This window comes from Talpa occidentalis, unplaced genomic scaffold (assembly GCF_014898055.3).
Source record: "Talpa occidentalis isolate TD23 unplaced genomic scaffold, MPIMG_talOcc4v2.1 talOcc4.5, whole genome shotgun sequence".
Lineage (NCBI taxonomy): Eukaryota > Metazoa > Chordata > Mammalia > Eulipotyphla > Talpidae > Talpa > Talpa occidentalis.
The window spans coordinates 6,102,658-6,129,027 of NW_023604861.1; the positions used below are offsets into that span (position 1 = coordinate 6,102,658).

At 40.3% G+C, this 26,370-nt stretch overlaps 1 protein-coding gene across 6 annotated transcripts in view; it reads right to left on the reverse strand.

The window, feature by feature from the left end:
- Nucleotides 1–26,370, reverse strand: part of ITGBL1 (integrin subunit beta like 1) — a 148,541-nt gene that overhangs the window by 66,305 nt on the left and 55,866 nt on the right. For all 6 annotated transcript variants that reach the window (XM_037528728.2, XM_054701819.1, XM_054701820.1 and 3 more), the window contains 4 exons: nt 20,997–21,119; nt 17,173–17,313; nt 14,891–15,031; nt 9,331–9,477 (listed from right to left, as the gene is read on the reverse strand). In XM_037528728.2, coding sequence (XP_037384625.1) covers nt 9,331–9,477; nt 14,891–15,031; nt 17,173–17,313; nt 20,997–21,119 — 552 coding nt within the window. The remainder of the gene's footprint in view (nt 1–9,330; nt 9,478–14,890; nt 15,032–17,172; nt 17,314–20,996; nt 21,120–26,370) is intronic.

A 26,370-nucleotide genomic window follows, 5' to 3' on the forward strand; every position in this document is an offset into this window, starting at 1 on the left:
AATGTATGTCCTTACTAACAACTAACCTCATGAGAGAATTATGAGAACATATTGCCTTTTGTCTCAAACCCATCACATCACAGAGAGTGGGGAGTGGGGGGTAGGAGAGATGACAGTTGCTCCCAGGCTATCTCCCCCCACTGTCTTATTCTTTATATAGAACAAGAGTGAATTTGTTTCCTGTTCCGTGCAAAAGTCATTCTTGTGTTAACTCAATGTTTCTCTTTATGCTGTTCCTTCTGCCTGAGGCACTTTTTTTCTAAATCATCATCTAATGTTACACATCCCTGCAATTCAATTCTAGCTTCCTCACTTCATGAAGTCATATTTGCATCCAAGTTTATTTAGAAATTCCTCCCTTCAAAATACACAATCCCTTCTCCCCTACTCTTGTCACATCCATCATAAGTGTTTGGCACCAGGGTCAGCAAACTTTTTCTGTGAAGGATTAGATGGTAAATGTCTGTGTCTCTGTGTGCCGTACACTCTGTGGCAATATTCGACTCTGCCATCATAGCAAGAACACTGCCCTGTGTAAATAAATAATATGATTGTGTCCTAATAAAACTTTATTTACAAAAACAGAGTGCAGGTCTGCTGGCCCTGGCCTCCTGACCCCAGATTTAGCATAGTAATGTGGTCAGTAAATAAGAGATTGATTAAATTTGAAAAATGACATCGCTAAAGGAAGTGATGCATAAGTTGTATGTTCTAGGATAATTATATTTTTAATACATCCATTATATAAACGGCACTATGACCAGACCTATCAGTTTTTAATATCTCATATATCCAAGGGGGAGTCATGGGATTTGAATCAGCTGCTGACCCTAAGGCTGAGGCAAAATGATGTCAAACTCACTGATTTTCAAGAAGGAGGTATGTAGAATGTAGGATGCCATGATGTCATGGCTGATGGCTGGGCCAGATTGAGCTCTACTCAAAGCATCTGGTTTGCTTGTTCACATTGAATACAATAAAGTGAATTTTTAGGAACCTAATGGCATCCTTCACTGTGTGCTTAGTGTTTTTAAGAAATAAATACATAATTATAGTAACAAATTTGTCACAGTTGTCACACATTTCATTTTAAGCGCACTTAAAGAAATTGGGATTGAATTCATGTCCAATTTTCTATTTTCATTACAAATACATTTTGACAATATTTGTTGCAGCCTTTACTAGCAAGTTTTTTCAGCCAAAGGATTTCACTGGTTGTCAATTTACCACGTAAAAATTATGTATGCTGTAATGAAAATTGTCTATTTATTTGGATCAGTTCCTATCTTTGATAGGAAATGATCTGTTGCTTTAGATTAAGATTGTTGATAGGAACATGAAAAAAAACAGTTTGGGTAATGAGGCTTTCTGGACTATGGATTAGAAAAACTTAGGTAAATCAAAATATATGATGTTTATTGTTTTCCACTGAAATATTTCTAGCATTTTTTAAAGTTATACAAAATTATTTAATTCAGCTTTTGAGTTTTTTCTTTTGCTCTATGTTCTGTTGACTATAAAAATAACAAGGACAAAGACAAGATAAAATAAAGAGGAGGAGATAAGGAATATAGATAATGACCCACTGGGGAGGGGAGTCCCTGAATAATCACCTTGAATGTGGCCTTCTTTTCTGTTTCACTGAGCTCTTTTCAATATTTTTTGTGGTATTTCTTTTCAATGTGTACAGATTACACTTTTAGTTTGGTAAATGTAGCTTCATCATATGTCTGAGAGATTTAATACTGGACTTAATCACGATCTCTTAGCACACCTCTAGTTTCTCTCAGATGACCATTCTTAACATTTATTCTTAAAAATAACAAATTGTATCATGGAAAAATAAGAAAAACACACTAGATATCTCTCACATGTAGAAAATCATCTAAACTATAAGTTCATTTGTCTCTAAATTTTTAATATAATGCAAGTGCAAGAAACTTATCACAGGCTTCACATGTTCATCTTTAGGAAAATCTGGCAAACACTGTCGCCTCCTTTCCGAGAGAGTCACTAGCTTATTTAGGGACCAGTTATAAGCTGTAGAGTCTTTAAAGTGTGTTTTCTGAAAATACTCTTCAAGGTACACGTACAATTATGATTTTTTCAAATCATTCATTTCAACCTTTCATAATAGTTTACAGATAAATAATAAGCTTCTCTAGTTTTCTCCTAGGGAAATCAGGGTTCTGATGAGTGAAATGATTTCTCAGGAAAGCATCACAAAATGTAGTACTTTGAGAATGAAGACCCAGGATTTAGGACAGCCAGTTGAGGCACCCACCAGTGATCAAAGACTCTTTTTCAAAGTGCTACATCTGCAAGTTCAGTGGCTTTGGGTGTTTGAAAGTAAATGATCAGTAGGAGGACATTTAAAGGATTAGTTTTGCAGTTTATGAATGATAACTGCAGCTGTGGTTACAAGAGTGAAGAAAGCAATTATAAGGCCCATCGGTCCTCGGCCTGACAGCCTCAGCGGCTCACCAGCTTGGGTCAAGGAAAAAGCCTTCTGCTCTAGTTCAGGGCACCTATACCTTTGGCCTCCTCACGAAGAGGAAAAATGTACCAGCACACCCTGCCCCAGCACATCCTGTGGTGTAAAGGGTGCTGGGGGCACCGTGATTAGTTCTCCCATCATCTTGATCTTCTTGTCTCAGCACGATCTTTAATAAAGTCATAATAAGTAATGTTTATATTTCTGCAGTTTTGTGAAATAAAGGATGTATATACAGTTTAAGATATTCTAATAAGCTTTCCTGAATCCGAAGAAAGCAAATAATAAATAAGCTCTTCTCTGCCTAGATTCCTTTTACCATGACGGGTTATTCCACGAAAATAGAGCATGTAAATATGGCAAGAAGAGAGCACTGTAGGTTCAAAGTGTGCTCAAAAACCATAGGAGACTCCCTGGCGATCCATAGGCTGATTTCCAGTAATTCATTGTCCATAACATAGCAATGTACTGACTTGTTGCTAGAAGGATTAACAGTTCACTTCCATTTTCCCCATTTGGTGCATCACTAGAAGCAGGATCATTTCTTCTAGACAAGGAAGAGTGAAGAACTTAATTTTACAGGGTCATTTCCCTTATAGCTGTGTTCCTTAACAGCTATGCTGGAAGAGCCATGTTTAGTGCCTGCCTATTCCCGGTCCTTCAGCACTGGTAGACGCAGGGGAATCAATCGATCAGGACACTCAGAATAGAGTAAATCTGAATCCCACTTTCCTCCTTGAGGCAAGGGAGATTATATCCATTCCCCTTGAAAATTTCTGTGTATTTCCTATTGCAGTTCAGTTACAAAAAGATATTTAATTAGGCTCCTGAGGATTTTAAAAATATAATCAAAAGCACAATGGGTGGTATGGGGCTTAGTCTAATATGTCTGGAGGTCTACCATCAACAAAAATGTAAGTCCATAATGCTGTATGGTTAACTGAAGCATGACATTGAACAGCAGGTCTCTAGAGCTTACTCATCTTCCATAACTGTAACTTTACTGACATTGAATAACAACTTCCTCTTCCCTCTCTCCCATCCCCTAGCAACAGAACATTCCATTTTCTGCTTCTAGATGTTTGAGTATTTTAGATACCTCTCATGTTAAGCATTCTTACCAATACACAACAAAGAAAGCAAAGGGACACCGGACATTTTGGGAGGTGGTGGGTGGTTTATTACCTTGACTGGGGTGTTAGTATCACAGGTGTGCACATATGTTCAAACTCATCAAATCATATACAGAAGCTATGTGCAGGGTGTAGTGTTTCAAATTCACGTCGATAAAGCTACAATTTTTTTTATTAAAAATTAAAAGATTCTCCCCTCAAAAATACATGTTTGGAGGATTACTATTATCTTTTAAAATGTTTTCTCTGTTTTAAATAATAACATCTCTGTATACACAAATCAGAAAAGTAATGATTCAGTTGTTCCCCCAAAACAAAACAAAGTAACAACACAAAGTAAAAAACAAAAACACACACACAAAAAAGCCTGCATCATGGGAATCACTCTGATAAATAAAAACAAGAAAATTTAAAGATGTGCTTTGCCATTACAAGGAAGAGATGAATTATGATTTGACTTGAAAAATCTCCAGATGGTGGGAATTTGGCATGCTATTACTCTTTGAAAGTATGGCTCTAGATAAGGGAATTGAACTCACTTGCTTAATTCATTAATTAAAGGGTAATAATTGATAAAAATGAGGACATGGCTTCTACTTTCTAGAAGCTACGATATTGAACAATTAGCCCGAATTCATCATTGTTCCTCCACCTTACACGTTCCCTGGTGGGGATGTTTGGTTTCGTGTGTTTAAGGACTAAAACATATGCAATATCTCTTAGGATAAGTCTGATAACAGAAAACAAAAGGGCCCAGAGGAGCAGCAACAAAAAACACATGGGATTTCAGTACCAAACAAAAAAGTGACTTAAATACAAGGACAAATGATGATCAAAGAAGGTAAATACTGAAAACACAAGTTTCTGAATAATAATGCCTGCAGCAAAATAATGCCTGCACTCCTTTTGATGATGACAGAAGTCAATGAAAAGACTTGATAAATGGTAAAAGTTTATAACGCTAAGAGCAAAATATTTTGAGAAGAGTTCATTGGTTACTTGGTAGGGGAAGGGAGCCCCTCTTAAGCTCCTGGCTGGAAGATATGCTGGTGCAATTTCTCTAGAGGATAGAAGTTGTTTAGGCAATGTTTTCTATTGAAAGCTTTACTATATATTTTACTCATTTATATGAATACATTTTCCTCATATAAGAACTGAAGACTAAGGATCTATGCAAATATTCTGCTACAAGAATGTAAATGATGATATTTTGAATATAAAATAAAAGATAACTTAGATGTCTAATGAAAGAGAATTGTTTGCTTTTTTCATGGATCAGAGGTCTAACATTGTTAAATTGTCATATTTTCTGAATATTAATATTTTATTTCAGTGTATTATCATCACCCAGGGAGAGATCATAAATATTCATTTGGCATCATTTGAATGGAGCTCCTCTCCAAGAGGCCATAACCATAACAGGTATGGTTCTAAAGTATTGGTCTTTCGGTCTTCTCAGTGATTAAGTTCTTTTGCTTCTACCAAATCATGGAATACTATGAAACCAGATCAATGATTTTTCAGAAAAATGTTTATAACAAGGAAGTATATCCACTTCTGGCATTTGCCATGAAAGATGACAATTGTTCAAATATCCAATTTCATTTTCTGTAAAATGAAAAAAAAATGATACCTCTTCCTACCCTGTTTAGTTTGGGGGTATTAAAAAGTCAAGCATGCCATGCTCTTAGCATTACCTACTTGCTGTTGATAGAACAGCATAAATGCACCACTGGTAAGGTGTATACACATCTGTATTTATTTTGACTTAAATATTGAAGCTGATAAGATATTCATGTGGTTATAAACCTTTATTGCTTTTAGGCTTATGTCTTGGCTTTTGCTATGATTTTTGTTGTGTTGGCTTGTTGATTTGCTTTGGTGTAACTGTGGTCTCTATGAATGTGGAAAGGTGTATGAGTCAGGAACTCTGCTGCAGTAACAAATAACCCCAATATCTTAGCAGCTTAGAAGCTCAAAGCTTTATTCCTCTTATATTACAAGTTCTTAGTGAGTTAGCAGAGGTTTTGATCATCCTCATTCACGAGCTCGCTCATGGGTCAGTGACCATCTCATGCCGGGGGAAAGCAAAATAGCAAATATCTCACTCCTTAAAACCTCTGTTCCAAAGTGACCCATGTCCTGTTGGCTCAGATTTTCTGGCCACGGTTAGACACATACTCAGAGGAGAGCCTTGACAATAACAAATATATATTATAAGCTCAAAAGAATTTTAAATCTGATGTGTAGACTATTATAAGCCATTTTAATTTTTTGAGCAGAACAGTGCTATAAGAATAAAGAAAGTTGTCCCCAGACCCAACCCCTAGGAGCAGAAATTAGGAAGAATTACTGTATGTCCACGTTGACCATAACAGAGTTATTTAAGTGAAAGAAAAGATATTATAAGCAACATAGGATAGAAATCAAAGAGTCACAGGATTAATAGAGAATCAAAGACATCAGCTCTATGACTCTCCTACCCTAAAGAAAATGATCACACTTAGCCATCACCACCAAAGCAAGCATTCTTATCTAATTTCTGGTGGAAGAAGCTTTCATTTGGCCCACAAGTGGACTGTTCTGAGGAATCTTGGTAGAATCTACCAGAAGGCTTTTTCCTTGACCCAAGCTGGTGAGCCACTGCTGGGCCAAGGACGGATGGGCCTTGTAATTGCTTTCTTCACTCATATAACCACAGCTGCAGTTATCATTCATAAACTGCAAAACTAATCCTTTAAATGTTCTCCTACTGATCATTTACTTTCAAACACCCAAAGCCACTGAACTTGCAGATGTAGCACTTTGAAAAAGAGTCTTTGATCACTGGTGGGCGCCTCAACTGGCTGCCATAAATCCTGGGTCTTCATTCTCAAAATACTACATTTTGTGATGCTTTACTGAGAAATCATTTCACTCATCAGAACCCTGATTTCCCTAGGAGAAAACTAGAGAAGCTTATTATTTATCTGTAAACTATTATGGAAGGTTAAAATGAATAATTTGAAAAAAATCGTAATTGTATGTATACATGGAAGGATATTTTCAGACACACTTTAAAGACTCTACAGCTTATAACTGGTCCCTAAATAAGCTAGTGACTCTCTAGGAAAGGAGGCGACAGTGTTTGCCAGATTTTCCTAAAGATGAACATGTGAAGCCCGTGATAATTTTCTTATACTTGCATTATATTAAAAATTTAGAGACAAATGAACTTATACTTTAGGTGATATTCTACATGCGAGAGATATCTAGTGTGTTTTTCTTATTTTTCTATGATACAATTTGTTACTTTTAAGAATAAATAGTAAATAAGAACGGTCATCTGAGAGAGATTAGTCTTTAATCTTTGTTACTTTGGCGGATAATGGGCTTCCTCCAGCACAATAAGGAAAATATTTTATTAATGCTGGTAAGCTAATGGTTCTTGTCTTGGGTTGCTGGTGAAAGATGGGACAAGTCTGACATGCTTCTGAAATTGAAAACTCCCTTCTGCATAGCCTACTCTCCTTCTGGTAATCATTAGTGATAAATATCAGGGTATGGAAATACATACGGTGCAAATAATATTGGAGACTTTGGGGGCTTTCTACATAAAGAAAAGTGTAATCAGTGAAAAGAAAGACTAACAGATAGTGGCAAAGAGGTACAGAAATTGGAAGCTTCATTCACTGGTGGTGGGAATGTGAAATGGTGTGTCCAAATTAAAGACAGTGTCGCAAGCACCCAAAAAGTTAAGCAAGACTTATCCTATGACCCAGTGATACTGCTCAGTCTATACACAAAGAAATCAAAACGCAGGTCCACAGTGAGTGTTGAGTATGAATGCTCAGAGGAAATTACTCATGATGGCCAAAGAGCAGGAATGATCCAAATGTCCATTGAGGGCTGAATGGATAAATAAGTGGGGTATGTGCATACGAATGTGTGTTAACCCACCATAGAAAGGGGTGGAGCTCAGACTACAACAGGAAGCAACATGTAAGCCCTGGAAATACACAAAGCTATATGCAAAAGACCACGTATTTAATAGCTCCATTATATAAAATATCCAGAGTAGGAAAACACAGAGGTGGGAAGTATGTGAATGGTGTCTAGGGGTTGAGGAGAGAAGAGAATGAAATAAACTGGTAAGAGGTGCAAGAGGATTTCTTTTTGTGGTGACAAAAATGTTCTGGAATTAGACAGTGGTGATGGTTGTGTAATCCTGGGAATATATAAAAACCACTAGCTGGACTCCTGAATTCTATCTCAATAATACTACTAACAAAAGCCCTCATTTTTAAAGAAGAAAACCATAATAACATAAGATTAAATTTCTGATCAGACCTTCAGATAAAGGAAGTCTCTCTCCTTTTCTCTTTTGTGAACAAAATTTATAATAACTGCTATTACTAATTCCTCCAAAAGCATGTTTCACATTAACTTGTGTTTTCAGGTAGGAGGTAAAACTGTATTTCTTATTTTGAGGAATCATCACGAACCATCAAGAATTTCCTCTAGATGAATTCTTGCTTCACCTCCAATTTGTACTTGCTGGGAGGTGGGGCTCCACCTGGGCTGCGCCTTTCCTACATAGCAGATGCCCCTTCAGAGCTGTCTGTTTATAGGACACTTCCCCAAAGCCACACTCCCCTCCAAGAGGATTGGGGTTCAGAATTGTCAGAGGACAACTAGATGGTCTTATTCAGAAAGCTTTGCGCAACTATCCAAATTGTTTGATGTTTTTAATGTAGCATTAAAGTCAACTACAGGCGAACAGACCTCAAAGCTAAAGTGCACTGATGGGTGTGTGTGTGTGTGTGAGTGTGTGTGTGTATACACACACAGGACACAGAGAAGGAGAAAGAGGGACTATATTTCTCTGTACTTCACTCATGGAAACTGGATTTGTTGTTAGTTTTGAAAAAATTAATCTTCCATCATGTAGAGATCTCAGCTACTTTTAGGTAAGATCTATATATTGATGAGAGCATTTTATTGCTCTAGTAGTTATACTATTAAATAAACTACAGTGAACACACATGTCCAACAGAACATGGAGTCACCAATGTCAAAGCACTAACCCACCCTGGGGAGCTGAATTAGACAGCACCCAATGGACACGGTGATGAGGAAGGTCCCAGGGGGCGCCCTGGGTGGTCTTTCCAGAACCTCACCCCAACAGCCAAACACACTGACCCTGGGCAGGAAGACTTAGGGGAAGGTGGAAAGAGGCAGCTGGGGACAGCAGGCTGGCGCAGATGACCCCTGAACGCATCTGTTTGCTGGACACCCGCCCAGCACCTGCTCCTCTCTGCTGGGGTGCGGGCCAGCCCGCAGGGCCCGGACACCGTGGTCCCCTCACCGCGCTCACCTGACAGGTGCAGCCCAGGGCACCTCCGGCGCGGACCAGCGCCCGCTGCCTCACACTTGGGCTCATCGGCAGTGACCACGTTCAAGAGCCTCAGACTCCCAGGGGCATGGAGGGGTTTAAGGGACAGACGGCCCGTTGTGCGGATGCCTGTGCCCCCGCTCACCCACTCTGACAATGAGGTTGGTGGGTTTTCACTCGTCACAGGTCACCACCCACTTGTTGGCTTGATAAACTACAAATAAACTGACATTGCTCAAAGACACCATCGGGCGGAGCACACAGCAGACCACGTGTGCATGGAACCCTCAACTCCCGAGCCCTGAGGGTGGCAGAGCTACCCGGCTTACCCCTTCCCGAGCAGGGCAGGTCTGAGTTCCCCCGGCACTTCTTGGTGCTCTCCTCTGCCGACAGCGGGCAGGAACGCGGGTGCTCACACTTCTTCCCATGCCAGCCCGCTTTGCAGTCGCATCTTCCACAGTTACACTGCCCGTGACCTTCGCAGAGAGTCATACAAAAAATAAATAAGTAAACGGGGTGATGTCAGAATTAGTTTTCATCTCAACAGTATCACACCAGTCAGCATCTTAACAGACACAACATCAAACATAAAGACAAAGGCACATTCCCCGCTCCAGTTCTTAAATTGCTGCTTTGTATGAATTGATCATGAAGGATAAAGAAAGGCCACAGCCCCAGACGGCTGAGCAGGGCCTGAGGGCTGTGACCTTGAATCTGTCAAAATCCAGGTGCGTGAGAATGAACTTGGGGTGCTGGGCTGAAAGGGGGAGGTTGATGGATTTGGCAGTTGTGCATGTGGAGGAGAGCATAGAAAGTGGAAAACAATTTGATACTGAAACAGGCTCTTATCCTGGGGTCCCCACCCTTGATTCTCATGACCTTTTGACTGCTAAGTCTGTAGACTGAGGGGGCCTTAGCTTCAAACCAGGAACCTGTGTGATGCTGACAGCCTGGAGGTCTTGTCTGGCAAACACGCAAGAGGGTGGTGGGAAAGGTTGCAAAGAACTGAGCCCCCATCATCCTCAGGGAGAGCAAACACCAGCCTCTATTGTCCATCAGATAAGTAGGCAAAACCCGACTCCCTGACCCACAGGTATGGATGATCACATGATAATCTCTTTGAAGTTTAGTTTGTTCATTTTTTTAAGATTTATTTATTTATGCAAACAAGAGCTGGGGTACAGGCCAGAGGTGTGGGGGGTGAGAGGATTCACCAGAGCCAGAGCGGGGAGCAGAACAGGCAGACTGACTGAAGTACACTGCTGAGGGGAGCAGCAGGTGAGACAGAAGAGGTCTGCTGCACCATGTGGGTTGCTCCCTGGCCGGCCAGGGAATTGAAATCTTGCTGCAGAGGCTGTGGACAGCTTCATAAGTTGTATCTTAACCCCTTGTGCCACCAGGGAGGCCCTGTTCATTTTTTTTAAGATTTATTTATTTATACAAGAGCTGGGGTACAGGCCAGAGGTGCAGGAGGGTGAGAGGATTCACTAGAGACAGAGCAGGGAGCAGAACAGGTAGATGGTCCAAAATACACTGCTAAGAAGTTCCCGGCCCTCTTCTCAACCCTCATGTAAGTGAGAGGGAAATTTGCAAACAGAGCTATATTGCAAGTGCACAGAAAAATAAAAGTTCTAAAGGAGTTTGTAACCTTTGAGTACAAGCAATTCTGCTACTTTATAGGAGTGAGGAGCTTTTAAATTCTTGAAGACAAGAGGTTTTATTCGAGGACAGTGAGCTCTGCCATGAGGAACCAGGACAAAACAAGAACTTGCTGCCATTCGTGGGAGACTTGTTGACATTCTAACAATACAAGTGAAATACAGAGTTAGATTGAAAGGCCAGAAAAACTGGAAAAATTAGAACAAAACATTCTGTGGGTGAGGACAACCTGACCCCCCAGGAGTCACCTGCTCCTGTAGCTACCCCAGTTCCTGAGACCTGTGGAATGAATTAGGAGGCTGCAGAGGGAGCCCATGGAGAGGGAGAATATTCTCCAGTTCTGCCATCGGGCTGCAGGTTGAAGAGCAGTCATTATTTTCTATCTGAGGTATGGTCACATCAATAGTTTTTCAAAAGTTCATGGTGTTAATTAATGCTACATGACAACCACCTTCGACACATACTCATATCAAATGAACATGCCAAGTACCTTACATTTGCATGAAGTTATATGTCAAATATATTTCCATTTAAAAAATCAGCAGGGAAACAAAGCCAATCTGTGAAGACAGCCAGGGGTTATTAATTCGAGACTTGCTCCAACTTTTAACTTGGTCCAATGAATATAAAAAATAAGTCAGGTTACCACTATGGAGAGCTGTGTGGAGATTTCTGGACCTACTAAACATAGAGCTTCCATATGATCCAGCAATTCCACTCCTAGGTATTTACCCAAAGGACACAGAAACATCAATTCCAAAGAGCACCTGCACCCCTATGTTTATAGCAGCACTGTTTACAATAGCTAAGCTTTGGAAACAACCCAAATGCCCAAAAATAGATGACTGGATCAAGAAGATGAGGTACATATATACCATGGAATATTACTCAGCATTCAAAAAAGATAAACACATGCAATTTGCAGCAACATGGATGGCACTGGAAGGGATCATGCTCAGCGAAATAAGCCAAAAAGAAAAAGAAAAATACCGGATGGTCTCACTCATAGCAGGAATCTAGAAAACTTAAATAAGGGACCAGGAAAAAGATTAACTATAAGAAAGTGAAAATCAAAATCAACAAAAAACTATGAACCAGAGACACTTTTTGGGGGGGTGGGGGGCGGGAGGGGAAGGATTGGGGTCAGAATGGGGCGTTTGCAATTGTATGGGGGAATATAAAAATAAAATTTAATATTAAAAAAAAAAATAAGTGCTTTAGACCCAGAAGAAGAAAGCTCTGATTTTTTTCATATATATATATATATATATATATATATATATATATATTTTTACTGTCAGTACCATTGGTTTACAAAGTTGTCAGTATTTTGAAAGTCTAGGGCACCCCCCTTCAAGTAAAGTCTCCACAGTGCTCCCACCACAAGGTGAATCGTGCTCTCGCCCAACCCCATTCTCACCCTCTTCCTTCCCCTCCCCCCCGGATGCTCTATGACACGAAATAAGGCAGAAGGAGGAAGATAAATATTGATGGTGACACTTAAATGTGGAGCACAGAGAAACCAAGCAAAGGTTTCAATAAAGACAAACTTGAAAACCAACCTTTGAAATCTGACCATAGTCTGTCATCTTTATGCCTCCACATCCACGTCCTGCTTTCTTACCACTCTGTATTTTGCACACAGTTTTTTATCTCTCTGTTTTCCCCCTAATGCTATGTGATTATTGCAGCTTCGTTTTCCTATGTCTCTGCTATTTCTAGGCTCTTCTACAATCACTGGAAACATGGCCCGCAAGGTGCTACACCCCCCATTCTTGTGCAATGCTACAAGGTCATGATGACCTTCAAGGATCACCCCATTACCACTGAGTGCTGCCCCAGGCCTCACCAACTCCAAGCAAAGTTCAGAAGAACCTGTCATGGCTTTATTTTCACAAATTATTGATAATAGGAAGGCGATCTATAGGGAAAGGTTGGGGGAATAACTAAGATCTAACTAGTATTAGGATTTAAAAAAATCCATCCAGAAGTGGATTTCCCTTTCCAGATGATGCAAACTGAACATACTTAACTGTTTCCTTCAGTTTTTTCCATTGTGCTTTGGGAATCCACAGCAACATTTCCCTACTTCATAAGTTCTACCAAATGGTGCCATTTTCTAAACTAACACAATGCCAAGGCATTGTGTTATATTATAACTTTATATTTATATTATAACTTTATATTTTCACCATATCGGTGGACAGGATAAACTGAAAGAGCGTCAGGTCACATGGCGGCGTATTTTTCAATGATGGGATTTGGGGAACTAGACCACAGTGAGAGGCAGTCAGCAGGGATCAAGGGATTCTTTCAGGGAATCAGGGAGCAAATTCATAGAAATAAGGTCACAGACACAGCAGTGGACTCACTTCAGGGTCGTTAGTCTTGCCCTGGCCATTTCAGTGACACTCAAATTTTGACAACAGTATCATCTTCTTTGGGGTGTGTGTATCTGTGTGCATTCATCCATACACAAAGACACACACTCACATGCTCCACACTCTGAGGATGATGAACAAGAATGAAAGAAGAAATAATTGAAGCAGATTTATTTGCAAACAAAGATCATATTTTAAAACATGAGTGTCCATGAGGCAGCAGGCACACACAATCATATCTACACACATCACTGAGCACCTGAGTGCACAGAGTAGGAATAAACAGATAAAATGGCAGTGTCAGTTAAAAGAGCCAACTTAAAAAAGAAATAAAAATTTAAAATGTGAAATCACAGAGAAAGAAATAAAACTAAAGCACCAATTTCAATTAATCCGTTGGGAGATTTCCCTTGGAATTAAATAAGAGCAACAACACTCTCAGAATGCAAGAATGGGGGCTAAAAATAAAGTTGCATTTCATCCGAACCTCATTACATGCCAGGCTGGCATAAATCACTAAAGAATATCCACGCAGTTGGGTTACTTCAGTCTCAAAACACATTAACATTCTCAACATTCTCAATCTCACGGTGTGACTTAGAATGGCAATTAGGGAAACGGTGAAGACTGATATGGTACGAACATAACACAGAACGCTACAGATTTACTAAGAATGAAGAAATATTACAGAGTAAACGCCTGCCCCAGGTCATAGAGACAGACAAAGAGCCTCAGATTTAGAGCAATCTGGGCATCCAGAGGACAGCTCTTCCTTACAAAAACAAAATTGAAGAATTTTATTTGTATCATTGGAGATTAACTTAGATGAGTGTTGATGGTTTCCAAGTGACCCTTAAGGCCGTGCGAGATTGTCAAATTACCAGATTTCTTTGGAGCTGTCTCCCCCACCACCCTGTACAAACACCCTATAACTCCTGACTTCCCCAAACTCAAATAGCCTGTTGTTGACCAGAAGCCTTACTGATAACATCAAGAGTGGACTAACACCTATTGTGCACATTACATGTATTAGATAATGTATTCTTATGATCAAGGAAGCTGGAGGAAAGAAAATGTTATTAAGAAAACCATAAAGTAGAGAATATACATGGACAGGATTGGACTGTATTTATTGAAAATTATCTGTGTCTCCTGGACACTCACAGATCAAGCCATGTTCAAGATCCACTGTGCGTTAATGTCCATGTCCCAGGAGCCCACCTGTTCGTGGCCTGCAGGCTGCTAGTTTTGAGTTCTACCCTTGAGCAGTGGTTCTCCTTGGTGAGCATGGGCTAGTTTAAAACTGGGCTAGGCACCTCCCTGGTGGCACAGGGGTTAAGTCTCAGCACTATGAAGCTATCCGCAGCCACTGTGGCATGAGTTCAATCCCCAGCCAGGGAGCTACCCACATGGCACAGCAGACCTCTCCTGACTCCCCACAGCTCCCCTCAGCAGTGGGTTTCAGTAGATCCGCCTGTTCTACTCCCCATTCTGTCTCTGGTGAATCTGCTCACACCCCCCACCCTCCCTCCACCTCTGGCCTACACCCCTGCTCTTGCATAGATAAATATAATAAATCTTTAAAAGAGAGAGAGCAGGAGGAAATGGGAGGCTCATCTTTTAAATAAATAAATAAATAAAACTGGGCTAGTTTTAAGAGATGGGTGCATTTTTCTTTCTAGTCTTTGCCCCAAATGTGACCCTTTGGAGGGTTCTCAAGTACTGGGGGTATGGATTGCTTTAGGGTGCACATTCTGCTCTTTGCCAGTGCCCATGAGAGACAGAGAGCAGCTTAAAAATAGGGACATGAGCATTTCTAGAGGGGCAGGGCAGCCAGGAGGGCACTCACCCGAGCAGAAGTCATCAGAGTAGCGGTCGTAGACGGCCCGGCAGTCCCGCTCGTCACATTCGCACGTGGACCCGTGGATGTCGCCCCAGTCCCCGGTGGGGTCGACGTCGTGACAGGAGCACTCCCCACACACGCAAGTCCCTGGCGGGGAAAGTCAGTTACAGAGTGCCGTGGCCAAAGGCACAAGAGAAAGCATGGAACACGGTGTGTTTCCCGGCTGGAGCTTACTGGTATTTGGAAAATAAACACACTCAGAAAAAAATACAAAGGGAAAAACACCATCTCAAATAGACAGTGGAGATTCTTTCAAAACAAAACGATTATCTATAGCTAGAATGTGAGGGCCTCCAAGACGTGCCATTAGCCCGGTGTTGGTTTGCCTCAAAGTCATATCAAAACACCCCCCCTTGCCTCAGCATCAGGGGGAGGAGAGGCCCAATGGGCTGTGGGGTGCACGGTGGGGCCTCAGCGGTCACATACACTTGAAGGGGGTGATTCTGTGCCTCTAATTCATGGACAGTGGTGCCAGCCAATGTTACCGCAATAAAATAAATTTAAAAATTAAAAAAAAAAGAATGTTAGGGTTAAAACAGTAAAAAAAAAAAAAAAAGTTTGTAATCTGTTTGACAAAAGGAAAGGTAATGAAAAAAAATGAGTAAACTATAAAACTGAACACTGAGATTTTGAAAAAGAGGGCATAAATCCTGTGGGAAACAGTGCCAGAGCTGGGGGGGAGGGGAATCAGTGTGCGTGCAAGTGACCAGGGCAGAGGGCCTGAGTGTGCAGAGATGGGACGTGTCCAGGTGAGACTGGAAGAACAACTCAAAGTCAAGAAAACAAGAAAAAGCAAGGAAAAGGGGACCTGTATCGCTGGAGCAAAGGTGCGTGGTAAGGAAGACACGCTCAGGTGCTGGAGACAAGGCAGGTATCACCTGGGTCACTGGGGGACTGGGCAGCGGAGATGCCCAGTGTAGGTCATTGTCATGTGAATTCAGTAGTCATCTTTAGGCCAACGAGCTAATAATTTGAGGGAATCTCACTGGCCACCAGCCTTGTTCAGGTTGTGCATCCGCTCGGCCTCTGCCAGACCCCAGGAGCTGAGTCCAGGGAGAGCTGGCAGGTAGCAGGTGTTTCCACAAGACATCTGGTCACTTTCCTCCTGTCTCTTTTCAAAACCAAAATGGTTATTATCCACATTAACACAGTCAGCTTCCTACAATGACTGCGTAAGAGTGGCTGCTGAGCTTACTGAATAAAAAGCACATAAACAGAGACAGGTCCTTATATGTTAAATAAAAATACAATATGCATCGGTAGGATGTTCAGTCAGATCTATTCTGCATAAAAAGTCCAAGTTCAGACATTTGGTTTCCTTTCTGTGTGTGCAGAAATGTGCCACATTTTACTGTATGTCCATTAGTAAAAGGATGAAATTGGCCGTATCTGAAGGCTGTCCATGTAGGCACTGTCTATTAGGTGGTGTTCTTTTGTAGAAATGAAATTTTTTCCAGGTTTCTCGATGTTTATAATTTTATAGAAGGAAATGTGGGCACTTATTTATATCCAGTCATCAATGTAAATTCCAAGTGGCTTTCTTTTTCTGCCAGAACAGCTGGCAAAGGGGAAAATAACAAGTATTTTCACCCAAGTCTTCAAAACTGATTTGGTTTCACCTGTTAGTTGACTCACTTTACATCTTAGCAGTGAAAACATATTTTTCAAATTCACGTTTTCGGTCACTCTAAACTCTTTTACCTATTTGGTCCATGTTTCTCTATCTCTCGTCTTCAATGTCACACTTTTTATCAATCAAAAGCCAAATGGCTTTATCAATACTGTATTGCAGCCCACACTTCTATTTACTCATAATTAAGACAAGGAGAGTTTTATGTTTTTTTTTTTTTTCTGAATGGTCTCTGGATAATTAGATGCTCATGCTGTCCATGGCTGCATTAGTCAAGAGACATTTAGCAGAAGTATCTATGAGAATTGCCTTTTAGCTGTACTGTGCTATTTCTGGATGGCCGCCAAAGAAATTACCGTCCCTCTGTTAACTATTTGTTCAGTCGAGCTTAAAGAATGACAGTGACTTTCTTATCTTTCTGCTTTCTACTCAAGAGCAGAACAGGGAGAGAAGACGGTGGGTATAGTAAATGTTGATTTACATTAAAGTCAGGCCTAGAGAAGGCAAAGCCTCCCACCCGGAGGAATCAGAGGAGGGGTGTTGATCATTAAGAGCTGTGTTTTGCTCTCAATCACGTAGTGACGCATGAAAGACACACCTCTGTTACTGCAGACTTGGCCATCTGGAGATGTACATCTTCTCTTGCTCTCCCAGGGGGTGACAGCACACTGGAATTCGCATTTATCCCCATGCCAACCAGCCTCGCAGTAACAGTTTCCACAGTAACACTTGCCATGGCCTTTACCCAAAATGAATTTTAGACAGTGAGGGGAAAAAAAGCAACTTTCAAAAGCAGAATTAACTTTCTACCGCTTGGTGGCTTGGTGATCTTTTTGTTTTGCCTCTTGGAACTTATATAATGTTACCATGCAAGGTTACATCAACTGAAATAAGGGAAAAACAAATAATATAAAGGTTCCTCCCTCATTCTTTAGTTAAAATAATCCACTTATGCATTTTGGACCCCAAACATCATAGTTGCTCCTAGACCTACTCCTTGCATAAAGAAAGCAAACCCATGTATTGATTTACTGGGTGCTAGGCAGATAGCCTATGCAATGAAAACATTTTAAATAATTGACATGAAAGACTGTGAAAGACTATTGCCTTCTGATCTCAAATGTATCAAACTCAATGTATGTAAGCATTCACTTTAAGGGCATTTCTTGAATGAGTCATTAAAATATTTCATTTAACTAGATGTAGGCTGATAACACAATGCAGTAGCTGCAGAGATAGACACATAAGTCTTTATACCTGGAACTTACAGACTGTTAGAAACCGATGTTACTTTAATTAAAAAAATATTTCATTGCAAATCAATGATGAGAAACCAAGGGTATGTGTGGACTGAATGTATGTTTCTTCAACCAGAGGGAATCTTTCATCTTTTCATTCACTGAGCCCCACAAGCTGTTCTGTCCTACGATGTGGAAAAGAAGCTTTCAGCTAAGTCAATGTTCAGTACTCCTTTAGACTGATATTGTGGACCCCTGGTTTCACAATCAAATCTCCTATTTGCAAGGAGGTACCTTCATGGATAAGGACCCCCCATCACTGTGTGTCCGGACGCCACCCCACCCTTTCAGCCCCCATCACTTCATAAATTCTTACCTTGAACATGTGTGTTCTGCCCAAGCAACCTGCACCTGTACCTAGCAATCCCTCCACAAATCCCCTCAGAGGGCAAGTGTATTTATCCTCAAGTGCACTTTGGTGTCCTCTGTTTTTGTAGTTATGCCACTGACCATGAGTGTATGTTCTTGTTTTTGTAAATATGATGAAAACCACATTCACACTGGATTAAACTTCTAATCCTTTCTTTCTGTTTTATAGCAATTTGTGTTTCATCAGCATCTAGCATTAGGGTCATTATATTCTTCCTTTTTTCTCTACTGACAGCCATAATCCCAGAGGCCAGGGGACAAGGAGGGTGAGGCTGTTTTCCTTTCTTAACACTGGCATTTCTGGCCAATGGCAACAGCATTAATAGCGAAGAGAGGGGGTAGAAGAGACTATTCTGGTTGCTTATGTTATTCTTGCCCATCAGCTGAGAGGCCCTTCAGCAGACACATATAGAGATAGAGGGAGAGAGATGGAGAAAGAGACAGGCATCTGAGCATGTGGTGCCATGTTCTCTGTCTAAATGAGCTATACTTGGGGTATCCGAGTAAAATCTCTTCTTAATCTAATAGGCAGTGATGATTTTGGCTACAAATTTTAATTTTAATGTGTTCTCCTGAGCAAATGGAAAGGCTGTCAAACAATTTCATCAATAATAAAATATAAAATCACATGTTTTACTCACAAACTTAAAATTGTCTCTATGTACACACACACACAAATTCCACTCTAGTGCTCTATCACAAGCCTCAGGAATATGAATATTACATGGGAATAAAGCAAGACAACTGAGCATGCAAAGATTTTGCCAGAAGTGAGGTTTTTATAAGAATTGATCTCCTTCTGAAAATAGGATTTTTGTTCTCCTGCATTTCAGGAAATTTATGTAAAGTTTGAGATGTTTAAGGATTACCATGATATTAACAAATGATCAGAAAACTATATTCTCCATGCCCAATTTTTCTGCATGTTTATAAAGTCAGTATTGAACTAGAGTTTTATATTTTTTTTAATGGTGACAGAGGCCAATAAGGAAACAAAGGTCACCTGCAACTGTCCCTATAAACAGAAAACCAAGTGGATCATCCCGACCCCTCAAATGAAAATATTGCAACAAGACACATCTGGCTCATTGAGATAAACTAGAAGCTTTAGGACATTACACATTCCAGAAAATAAACATTGCTCTTTGCTTTGAGAGAGCAAGAAAACCTGCCTCTGTATTGCTTTACTGATGGGCTATAAAATCACCTCTCGACAGATTGGTTTCCCGTGACTGACATGTGAAAGATGGACATTCCCAGTCAATGCCACCTCCAGGGGGTGATAACAGGCGCGCTGGTGTCCCCGGGCAGAGGCCGCACCATGAAATTGCTTAAACCCCAAACAAACGGAAATAATAAATGGAAAGGTTGAGTTCAACAGTTCCCGTTAGGTTATTTCAAGTTGAATGTTTATCTTTACACAGGCAAACAGGTTTTGCTGTGGCAGTGTACAGTAGTACACACTGGCCCCAGGCATGTTCCTGCCCTCTTTTTTTATCTGTAATAATTGGAAATGAAACATGGTAAGGACAAATGCATAATATGTGTGGGGAGATGTATCTAATTGTTCTAAATTTTGGGCTGATCCCTTTAGGAGAATTGTCTGGGCAGCATCTAGCTTAGGTCACTGGCCTGAAAAATGAGTAGAAGGTGTTTGTCCATGCAGCAAGGAGTTTAGAGAGGAAGGAACAAGCAGTCTCAAAGTCGGAGTCTCAGGATGACCACAGGAATCAAATCTACAATTTATTTTTGTAAGCAAAGCCAAGATTGCCATATGTCACTGTCAAGTTCCCTATGACCCTCTGGTTTTCCCTGTTCACATTTGTCCCTGATTCTTCCAGGTAAAAGACTCTTCTGAATTCATTCTGCTGTGGATGGGAAACTTGTCAGTGATAAATGAAATGAGCATTATCAATAGAGAGATGAGGCCAGAGGTAACCAGACTAACATGTGTGGTAGGAGTACAAAAGAGATTCTCACATTCTCATTGTCTTTGTCCACAACTGCAAACTAAAACTTGGGGACAGGCTTGAAGACAGGGAAGAAGAAAAGAAGGACACTGTGGGTGGTGAAGAAGGGCTCTCTCTATGAGCTCCCCACCCAGGGCACGGAGTTGGGGCTCCCTCGTGAGGAGCCAGGTGGTGGGCATCAGGCAGACAGGAGTCTAAATGCCATCATAACTGCTGGAATGGCCATCGATAAGTGAGGATTTTATCTAAACTCCAATTCCCACATTTGTCTGGATAAAATTGATTCTTATCCTAAGGTAATGTGATTGTAAGGTGAGATTACATGGTGCATATTAAGTACTTGCTGCAGTGCTGGGTATTAGTGTTAAGTACTTGCTCTAAACCCATGTTATATCAATACATAAAGGCATATGGCTTGGAAAGTGAAAGCGAACAAAATTAAAACATGCAGTTGAGAAATTGGGAATAAAGAAACAAAATAAAAGCAGCTAGAAAGAGCAGAGAAGAAGTTGGAGTCTAACTAGGCCCACTCCAGCTCTGCAATTGGCCAGTTGCCATAGTGATCGGCTGTCCTCTGGGAACCATTGGGTTTTGCACATAAAAGTGCTATTCAACTTGGAAGATCTTCATCTAACTCTCCTTATATGAAGTGTTTTCCTTTAATAAACACAGGCTCAGATTAAATTAACAAACCTAGTGCAGAAATTGATAGCAAGATAAATGTATAATGAAATGGATGAAAGATGACATATTTTTATTAATTTCTGTAAAGTTAACATACATACCTCCACATATTTCTTCTGTTTCATCATCTATGCATTCTCTATCGTCACACTCACAAAATTTACCATAAATGAGTCCATTTCCATCAGTATTATCACACTTACACCTGCCGCAGTGACATGTACCTGGACCATTCAAATAAAGCAAACATTATTTGTTATATGCATATAAATTATAATTAATGAATTTAACCTATCTCTTTCAAGGAACTAGAAGATCAAATCAGTTTAAAATAACAATTGTGTATTTCTGTGGGTACAATCACACAGATAAGAAAACATTCTTTCTTGAGAGTATTGTAATACAGCAATTATATTTTACAGCACATAGCTATTATGATTGACCTCTAACAGTTTCATGAATGTAAATTTGACTTCTTCAAATGAAAATCTACTTTTATTCATGTCCATTCAATTGATGCATGAATGAATAGCTTCTGCTTTCACCTGGGTCTTAAGTGAACTAAAGCAGAAAATTCTATGCTTTGTGAGGGATGTAACCTTGCTTATCTTCCTCTCCAGTATTTAGTCAATGCTTTGCACAATATTTGAACTTAGCATTTATATAATAACTATTTTGTGGAATTCATTATCAAATGCATAACTGAAAAATGTATGCCCTAATAATTTCACATCTGCAATATCACACTGATACACACGTAATGACAATGGGTCCAGAGTGGGTTTTCTTAGTCACAAAGAACTGAGATCACAGAAGCACTGGAGACATCTGGTCTACCACACACCGCATCCTCAACCAAATTCCCAGATTGGACTACAATCCCTGGAGTGAATTCACTGACAGAAAGACAGCATTTAAATGACATTGAATGGCAAAATGTTCACCTGAGGAACTTCCTCTTAGTATTATTATTCAATTCCTCATTGTTCATCACAGCAATCAAGGCATATTTATTGAGACATTAGCACTCAGGAGACACCACTTTAGAGGTGGGGGTGCAATAGGAGATCAAGTCAGCCATAATTCTCCACTCTGAGTTTTATAGGAGTAAAAACCAACTCGATAAAGTAAATGGTGAAGTGAAGAGTACTGCAAAAGCACATAGCAAGGGGATTTAACTGAGACATGAAGGTCAAAAATAGAGTCTCCAGGGAAGAAGCTGTTCACCGAGAACTGAACACCAAGTAAAAATAAGAGATAAGAGAAGTGAGATGGTGAAGAGGCCCATTTCCAGCAAGAGACAACAACACAGCTCTGGGCTGAAGAGAAAATAGAAGGAAAAAAAAAAATCACCGGACTCTAGGAAATAATGTGGAATGAAATGACCACACCACTGAAGGTCTCATTTATGGAGATCCCACAGGTCACATTAAAGACTTTCAAACTTTAATCCAAGCATAATGAGAAGCCACAGAAATATTTCTACAAGGGAGTCTATGACACAGCATACATTTTCACTAGATTACTCAGTATGTCCAAGGGAATAAAAAGGTGGCAAAAGTGGGTAGGAGGAAATGAGTAGAAAGACTTCTCTGGATGGCAACTGAGCAAAATGGTGGAGGGGGTTATTTCAGTAGAAAGAACAGATGACTTGGTGATTGAGCATGAGAGGAAAGGGGTCGGTGTGGAGGGACTGAAGAGGGTGTTGCTATTTGTCTTGAGTGACCAGATGTTGGTAGTGAGGTCAAGTGGAAAGAGAGAGCATAGAATGAGGACTAAGGCAGACTTGTAATCCCTCTTAGCTCTTCATGTTTAAGATCATGACCTTCAGTTCATATATCTGTAAATAAGTCTATTTCATATGGTGAGACCCAAGTGATAAATATATCACCCAATTATTTTTCTAAAAGCATTACTCTACTAGTACCCAGTAGGCTTTCTATAAACTCCGGATTCTTTCCTTTCCCCCATCAAAATGCTGAATATGCGAGCAGTATTTCCAAATACTTCCTCTGGGCTCAGTCCATATTATGGACCCCAAAATGTCCTGTTTTCATAAATTGTGTGCTTCTACACATCATTTGCTAGCAATTTGCTATTGTCTGTAAGATTTTTTTTTCTCTCACAGCCTTATACAAAGGGTGATTCTGTAAATTTGAGCTTCATATTTTTCCTCTCTGAAAAGAGATATGAAATTTTCTTTTATTAAGCTTCATTTTCTTATGCTTCTTTTATTAAAAGTATTTTACACCATGAAAGTTCATTTCAAATCTGAAGTTTGAATTCTCGGTATTGCTTCATCTCATTTTTTCTCTAATTATCACCCTTTTTTTTTCATTTTCACATTGATTCATATTGTGCTTCAACCAACCATCCATGTGTCTAGTCATTAAGTTTTTTTGTTACCTATTATACTTTTGGTAAAGTATTAGTACTGAGTGCTATTGGAGATAATAAGGTGAATAAAATTAAAACTAACTAAATCAGAGACATGGAAGAAAAGTTAGATAATAGATAATTTATACACACACACACACAACCGGATGACTTAAAGGCATTTGCACAAACAGATCTGTGAAAAATGTTACACATCTCAGTCCGGCCTTATGAAAGAAGAAAGGGATAAGTTCTATAACTGGTATTTGATGTTTGAACTGAATTTCAACAAGTGGAGATGGAGAACAAATCTTGTGATGTTGAGGGAAGAGCCTGGGTTAAGGAATAGGGATGGAGAATTTCTGATTTGAGTCGGAAGAAAAGGCAGAGTGTAGAAGATCCAGGAGATGGGTTCAGGATTTTTGATTTTATCTATCAGGATATCAGCAGTCTCTCCTGCTTTGTAGCAGGGTATAGCTTTGGTCTACGTATGTAGTAGTTGTTTTTAGGAAAGATAGGAAGGCGCAGTCTCTGTCTCTGAATTCTACAACTTCTCACTGACATCACCCACAGGCAGCGCACTCCCCTACACATGGCTGAACCATTCCTGGCTGATGTGGGAAGTTTACAACAGCTCGGAAACTTCCTGTCTCGCCCATCAAGCAGAACTCACAAGCCAGGCTCTGAGACATGGCAGATGGGAGTCCAGGCCCAAGTGCCAGCCTCCTGTGCCATGCTCTGTCGTGCTGCTTCTCTTTCTTGGTTGCCAGTTATCTCAGACTCTGGGATTGGTCTTCTGCTTCTTGCTGGATTATTTTAGCTCTGACTTTTCATCCTGCCCAATATAGCTATCTTCTCTAGGATGACGTCCTTGTCTTGAACGCCAGCCTACAGCCCTGTGCATGGTGCCCAAACCTCCCTTGGCTCTGGGTACTGCCTTTCTGTGTCTCTACAGGGGCAGCTCCATCTCACCTGCTTTTCCATATTATTCCCCCTCCACTCATCTCTTCTCCCCCCTCTACTCCAAGTTTCTTCCAGCAAACTTCATTATATTATGGTGAAGGGTGAGATTAGTAGAAAGAACTCACAGATGAATAAAATTTAGGGGGGCTCTGGGGAAAGTCTTGAACTAGACTGGTAGGTATAACACTAAAAGAAATAAAATTGATAATGAAATTGCCAAAGTAAATTTGAAAGTCTTAGATACTGAGAAGAGAGAAAGAAAATGAAGATATAAACGTAATGCTGAGGGCCTCCCCAGTGACGTAGCAGGTTGAGCGCAGCACTGTGAAGCTGTCCACAGCCTCTGCAGTGTGAGTTCGATTCTCAGCCACCCACGGAGATACCCACATGGCATGGCAGACCTCTCCTGTCTTGCCTGCTGCTCCCCTCAGCAGTGTGTTTCATTGGTCTGCCTGTTCTGTTCCCCGCTCTGGCTCTGGTGAATCCTCTCACCCTCCCATGCTTCTGACTGTACCCAGTGTTTGAATAAATAAATAAATAAATCTTTTAAAAAATGTAATAAAAATAAATAAATAAATGTATCTTTTGGCCCAGCAATCTCAGTTCCAGAAATTTATTTTGCAGATGCACCTCCAAAAATATAAAAACAGCTTTGCATCAATTCATTCCCTGAATTAATATTTCAATTTTAAAGTATTGGAAACTGCCCAAATGTAGTAGATTGGCTGAATCAACTATGTCACAAGCATAGAAATGAGTTCAGTGCATCTAAAAAAACACACAAAAAAACCCCATGAGGGCCTCCTCGGTGGCACAGCAGGTTGAGCACAGCACTATGAAGCTGTCCACAGCCTCTGCAGTGCAGATTTGATCCCGGCAGCTGGCGAGAATTCCACATGGTGCAGCAGAGCTCTCCTGTCTCACCCGCTGCTCCCCTCATCAGGGTATTTCTGTCATCTGCCTGTTCTGCTTCTTGCTCTGTTTCTGGTCAATCCTCTCACCCTCCCGCGCCTCTGTCCTATACCCCAGCTCTTGTATAAAATTAAATAAATCTTTAAAAAAAAAAAAGAAAACAAAAAACCCCACGAGACAGATTTCTATGAACTGATAGGGAATGAATTCCAGAAGATAATGTTGAGTAGCAAAGAGAGAGGGCCGAAGAGTACACACGGCATGCTACCTTCTGTGCAGGGAAAAAATTTGAATAAAAGCATATGCATATATAAAGCTACATATTGTACTTTTACAATAAATAAATAATATACACATATAAAACTGAATGTTTAGTAAAGCTGGTTACCTAGAAGGTGTGAGGAGAAGCAGTCGGAGGTATAGGAAAGAGATGATTCTGAGTGTATTTTCGTGCATAGTTTTGACTTTTGGAAGCATGTTAATGTTTTACACGTTATAAGATAAAACTAAGTCAGTGAGAATGGAAAGAGGAAAAACAACTTAAATGGAAAGAAACCTGAAATAAATAAGCTCACATTCTCACCACTCCTTTAAAACTAGCTGGAAGAATGGAGAGGGCATATTGCCCAGATTTGGGATTATTTCCCAAAATAACCTTTCTATCAGAGAAAATTATTTATGTGGCAAGGCAAGTTCATTCTTACTGACCAGCAGGTCCTTGGCTCCTGTGGGGACCCCTCTTTCCTTAGGTCCCAGACCCATATTTAGTTCAAGATGAAAACCCTCATTTTGACCCCATTCACTTTAGAATTTACACCCATGTACAGTACCCCTGTGTAATGATATGTAATGAAATTTATTCTTTTCTCCTAATAATCTGTCTGATGTTAATTTAATTGCTTCACTAGTTCTAGAAAAACCCAAAGGGGTGGGGAGAAATTTCCTCTCTGACCCCTATCACCCTTCTGAACTTAATCCATATGGAATAATTCGTTGCTGATTAGACAAGAGATTTTATAGATTGCAGAAGGTCTCCACCAACTGTGTGCCAGAAGGGAGGATATTCAAGTCGTCAAATCCTCACCTTTTATTCGTAGAATACTGACTAGCGCCTCCAGCTCTGCATAAGAATTTCTCTGAGACCTGTAAAAAATTACTAGAGTCCAGCCCAGACCCCAAAGCAATCAAATCAGACCATGTAATGTGGGACAAGAGCTTTCTAGG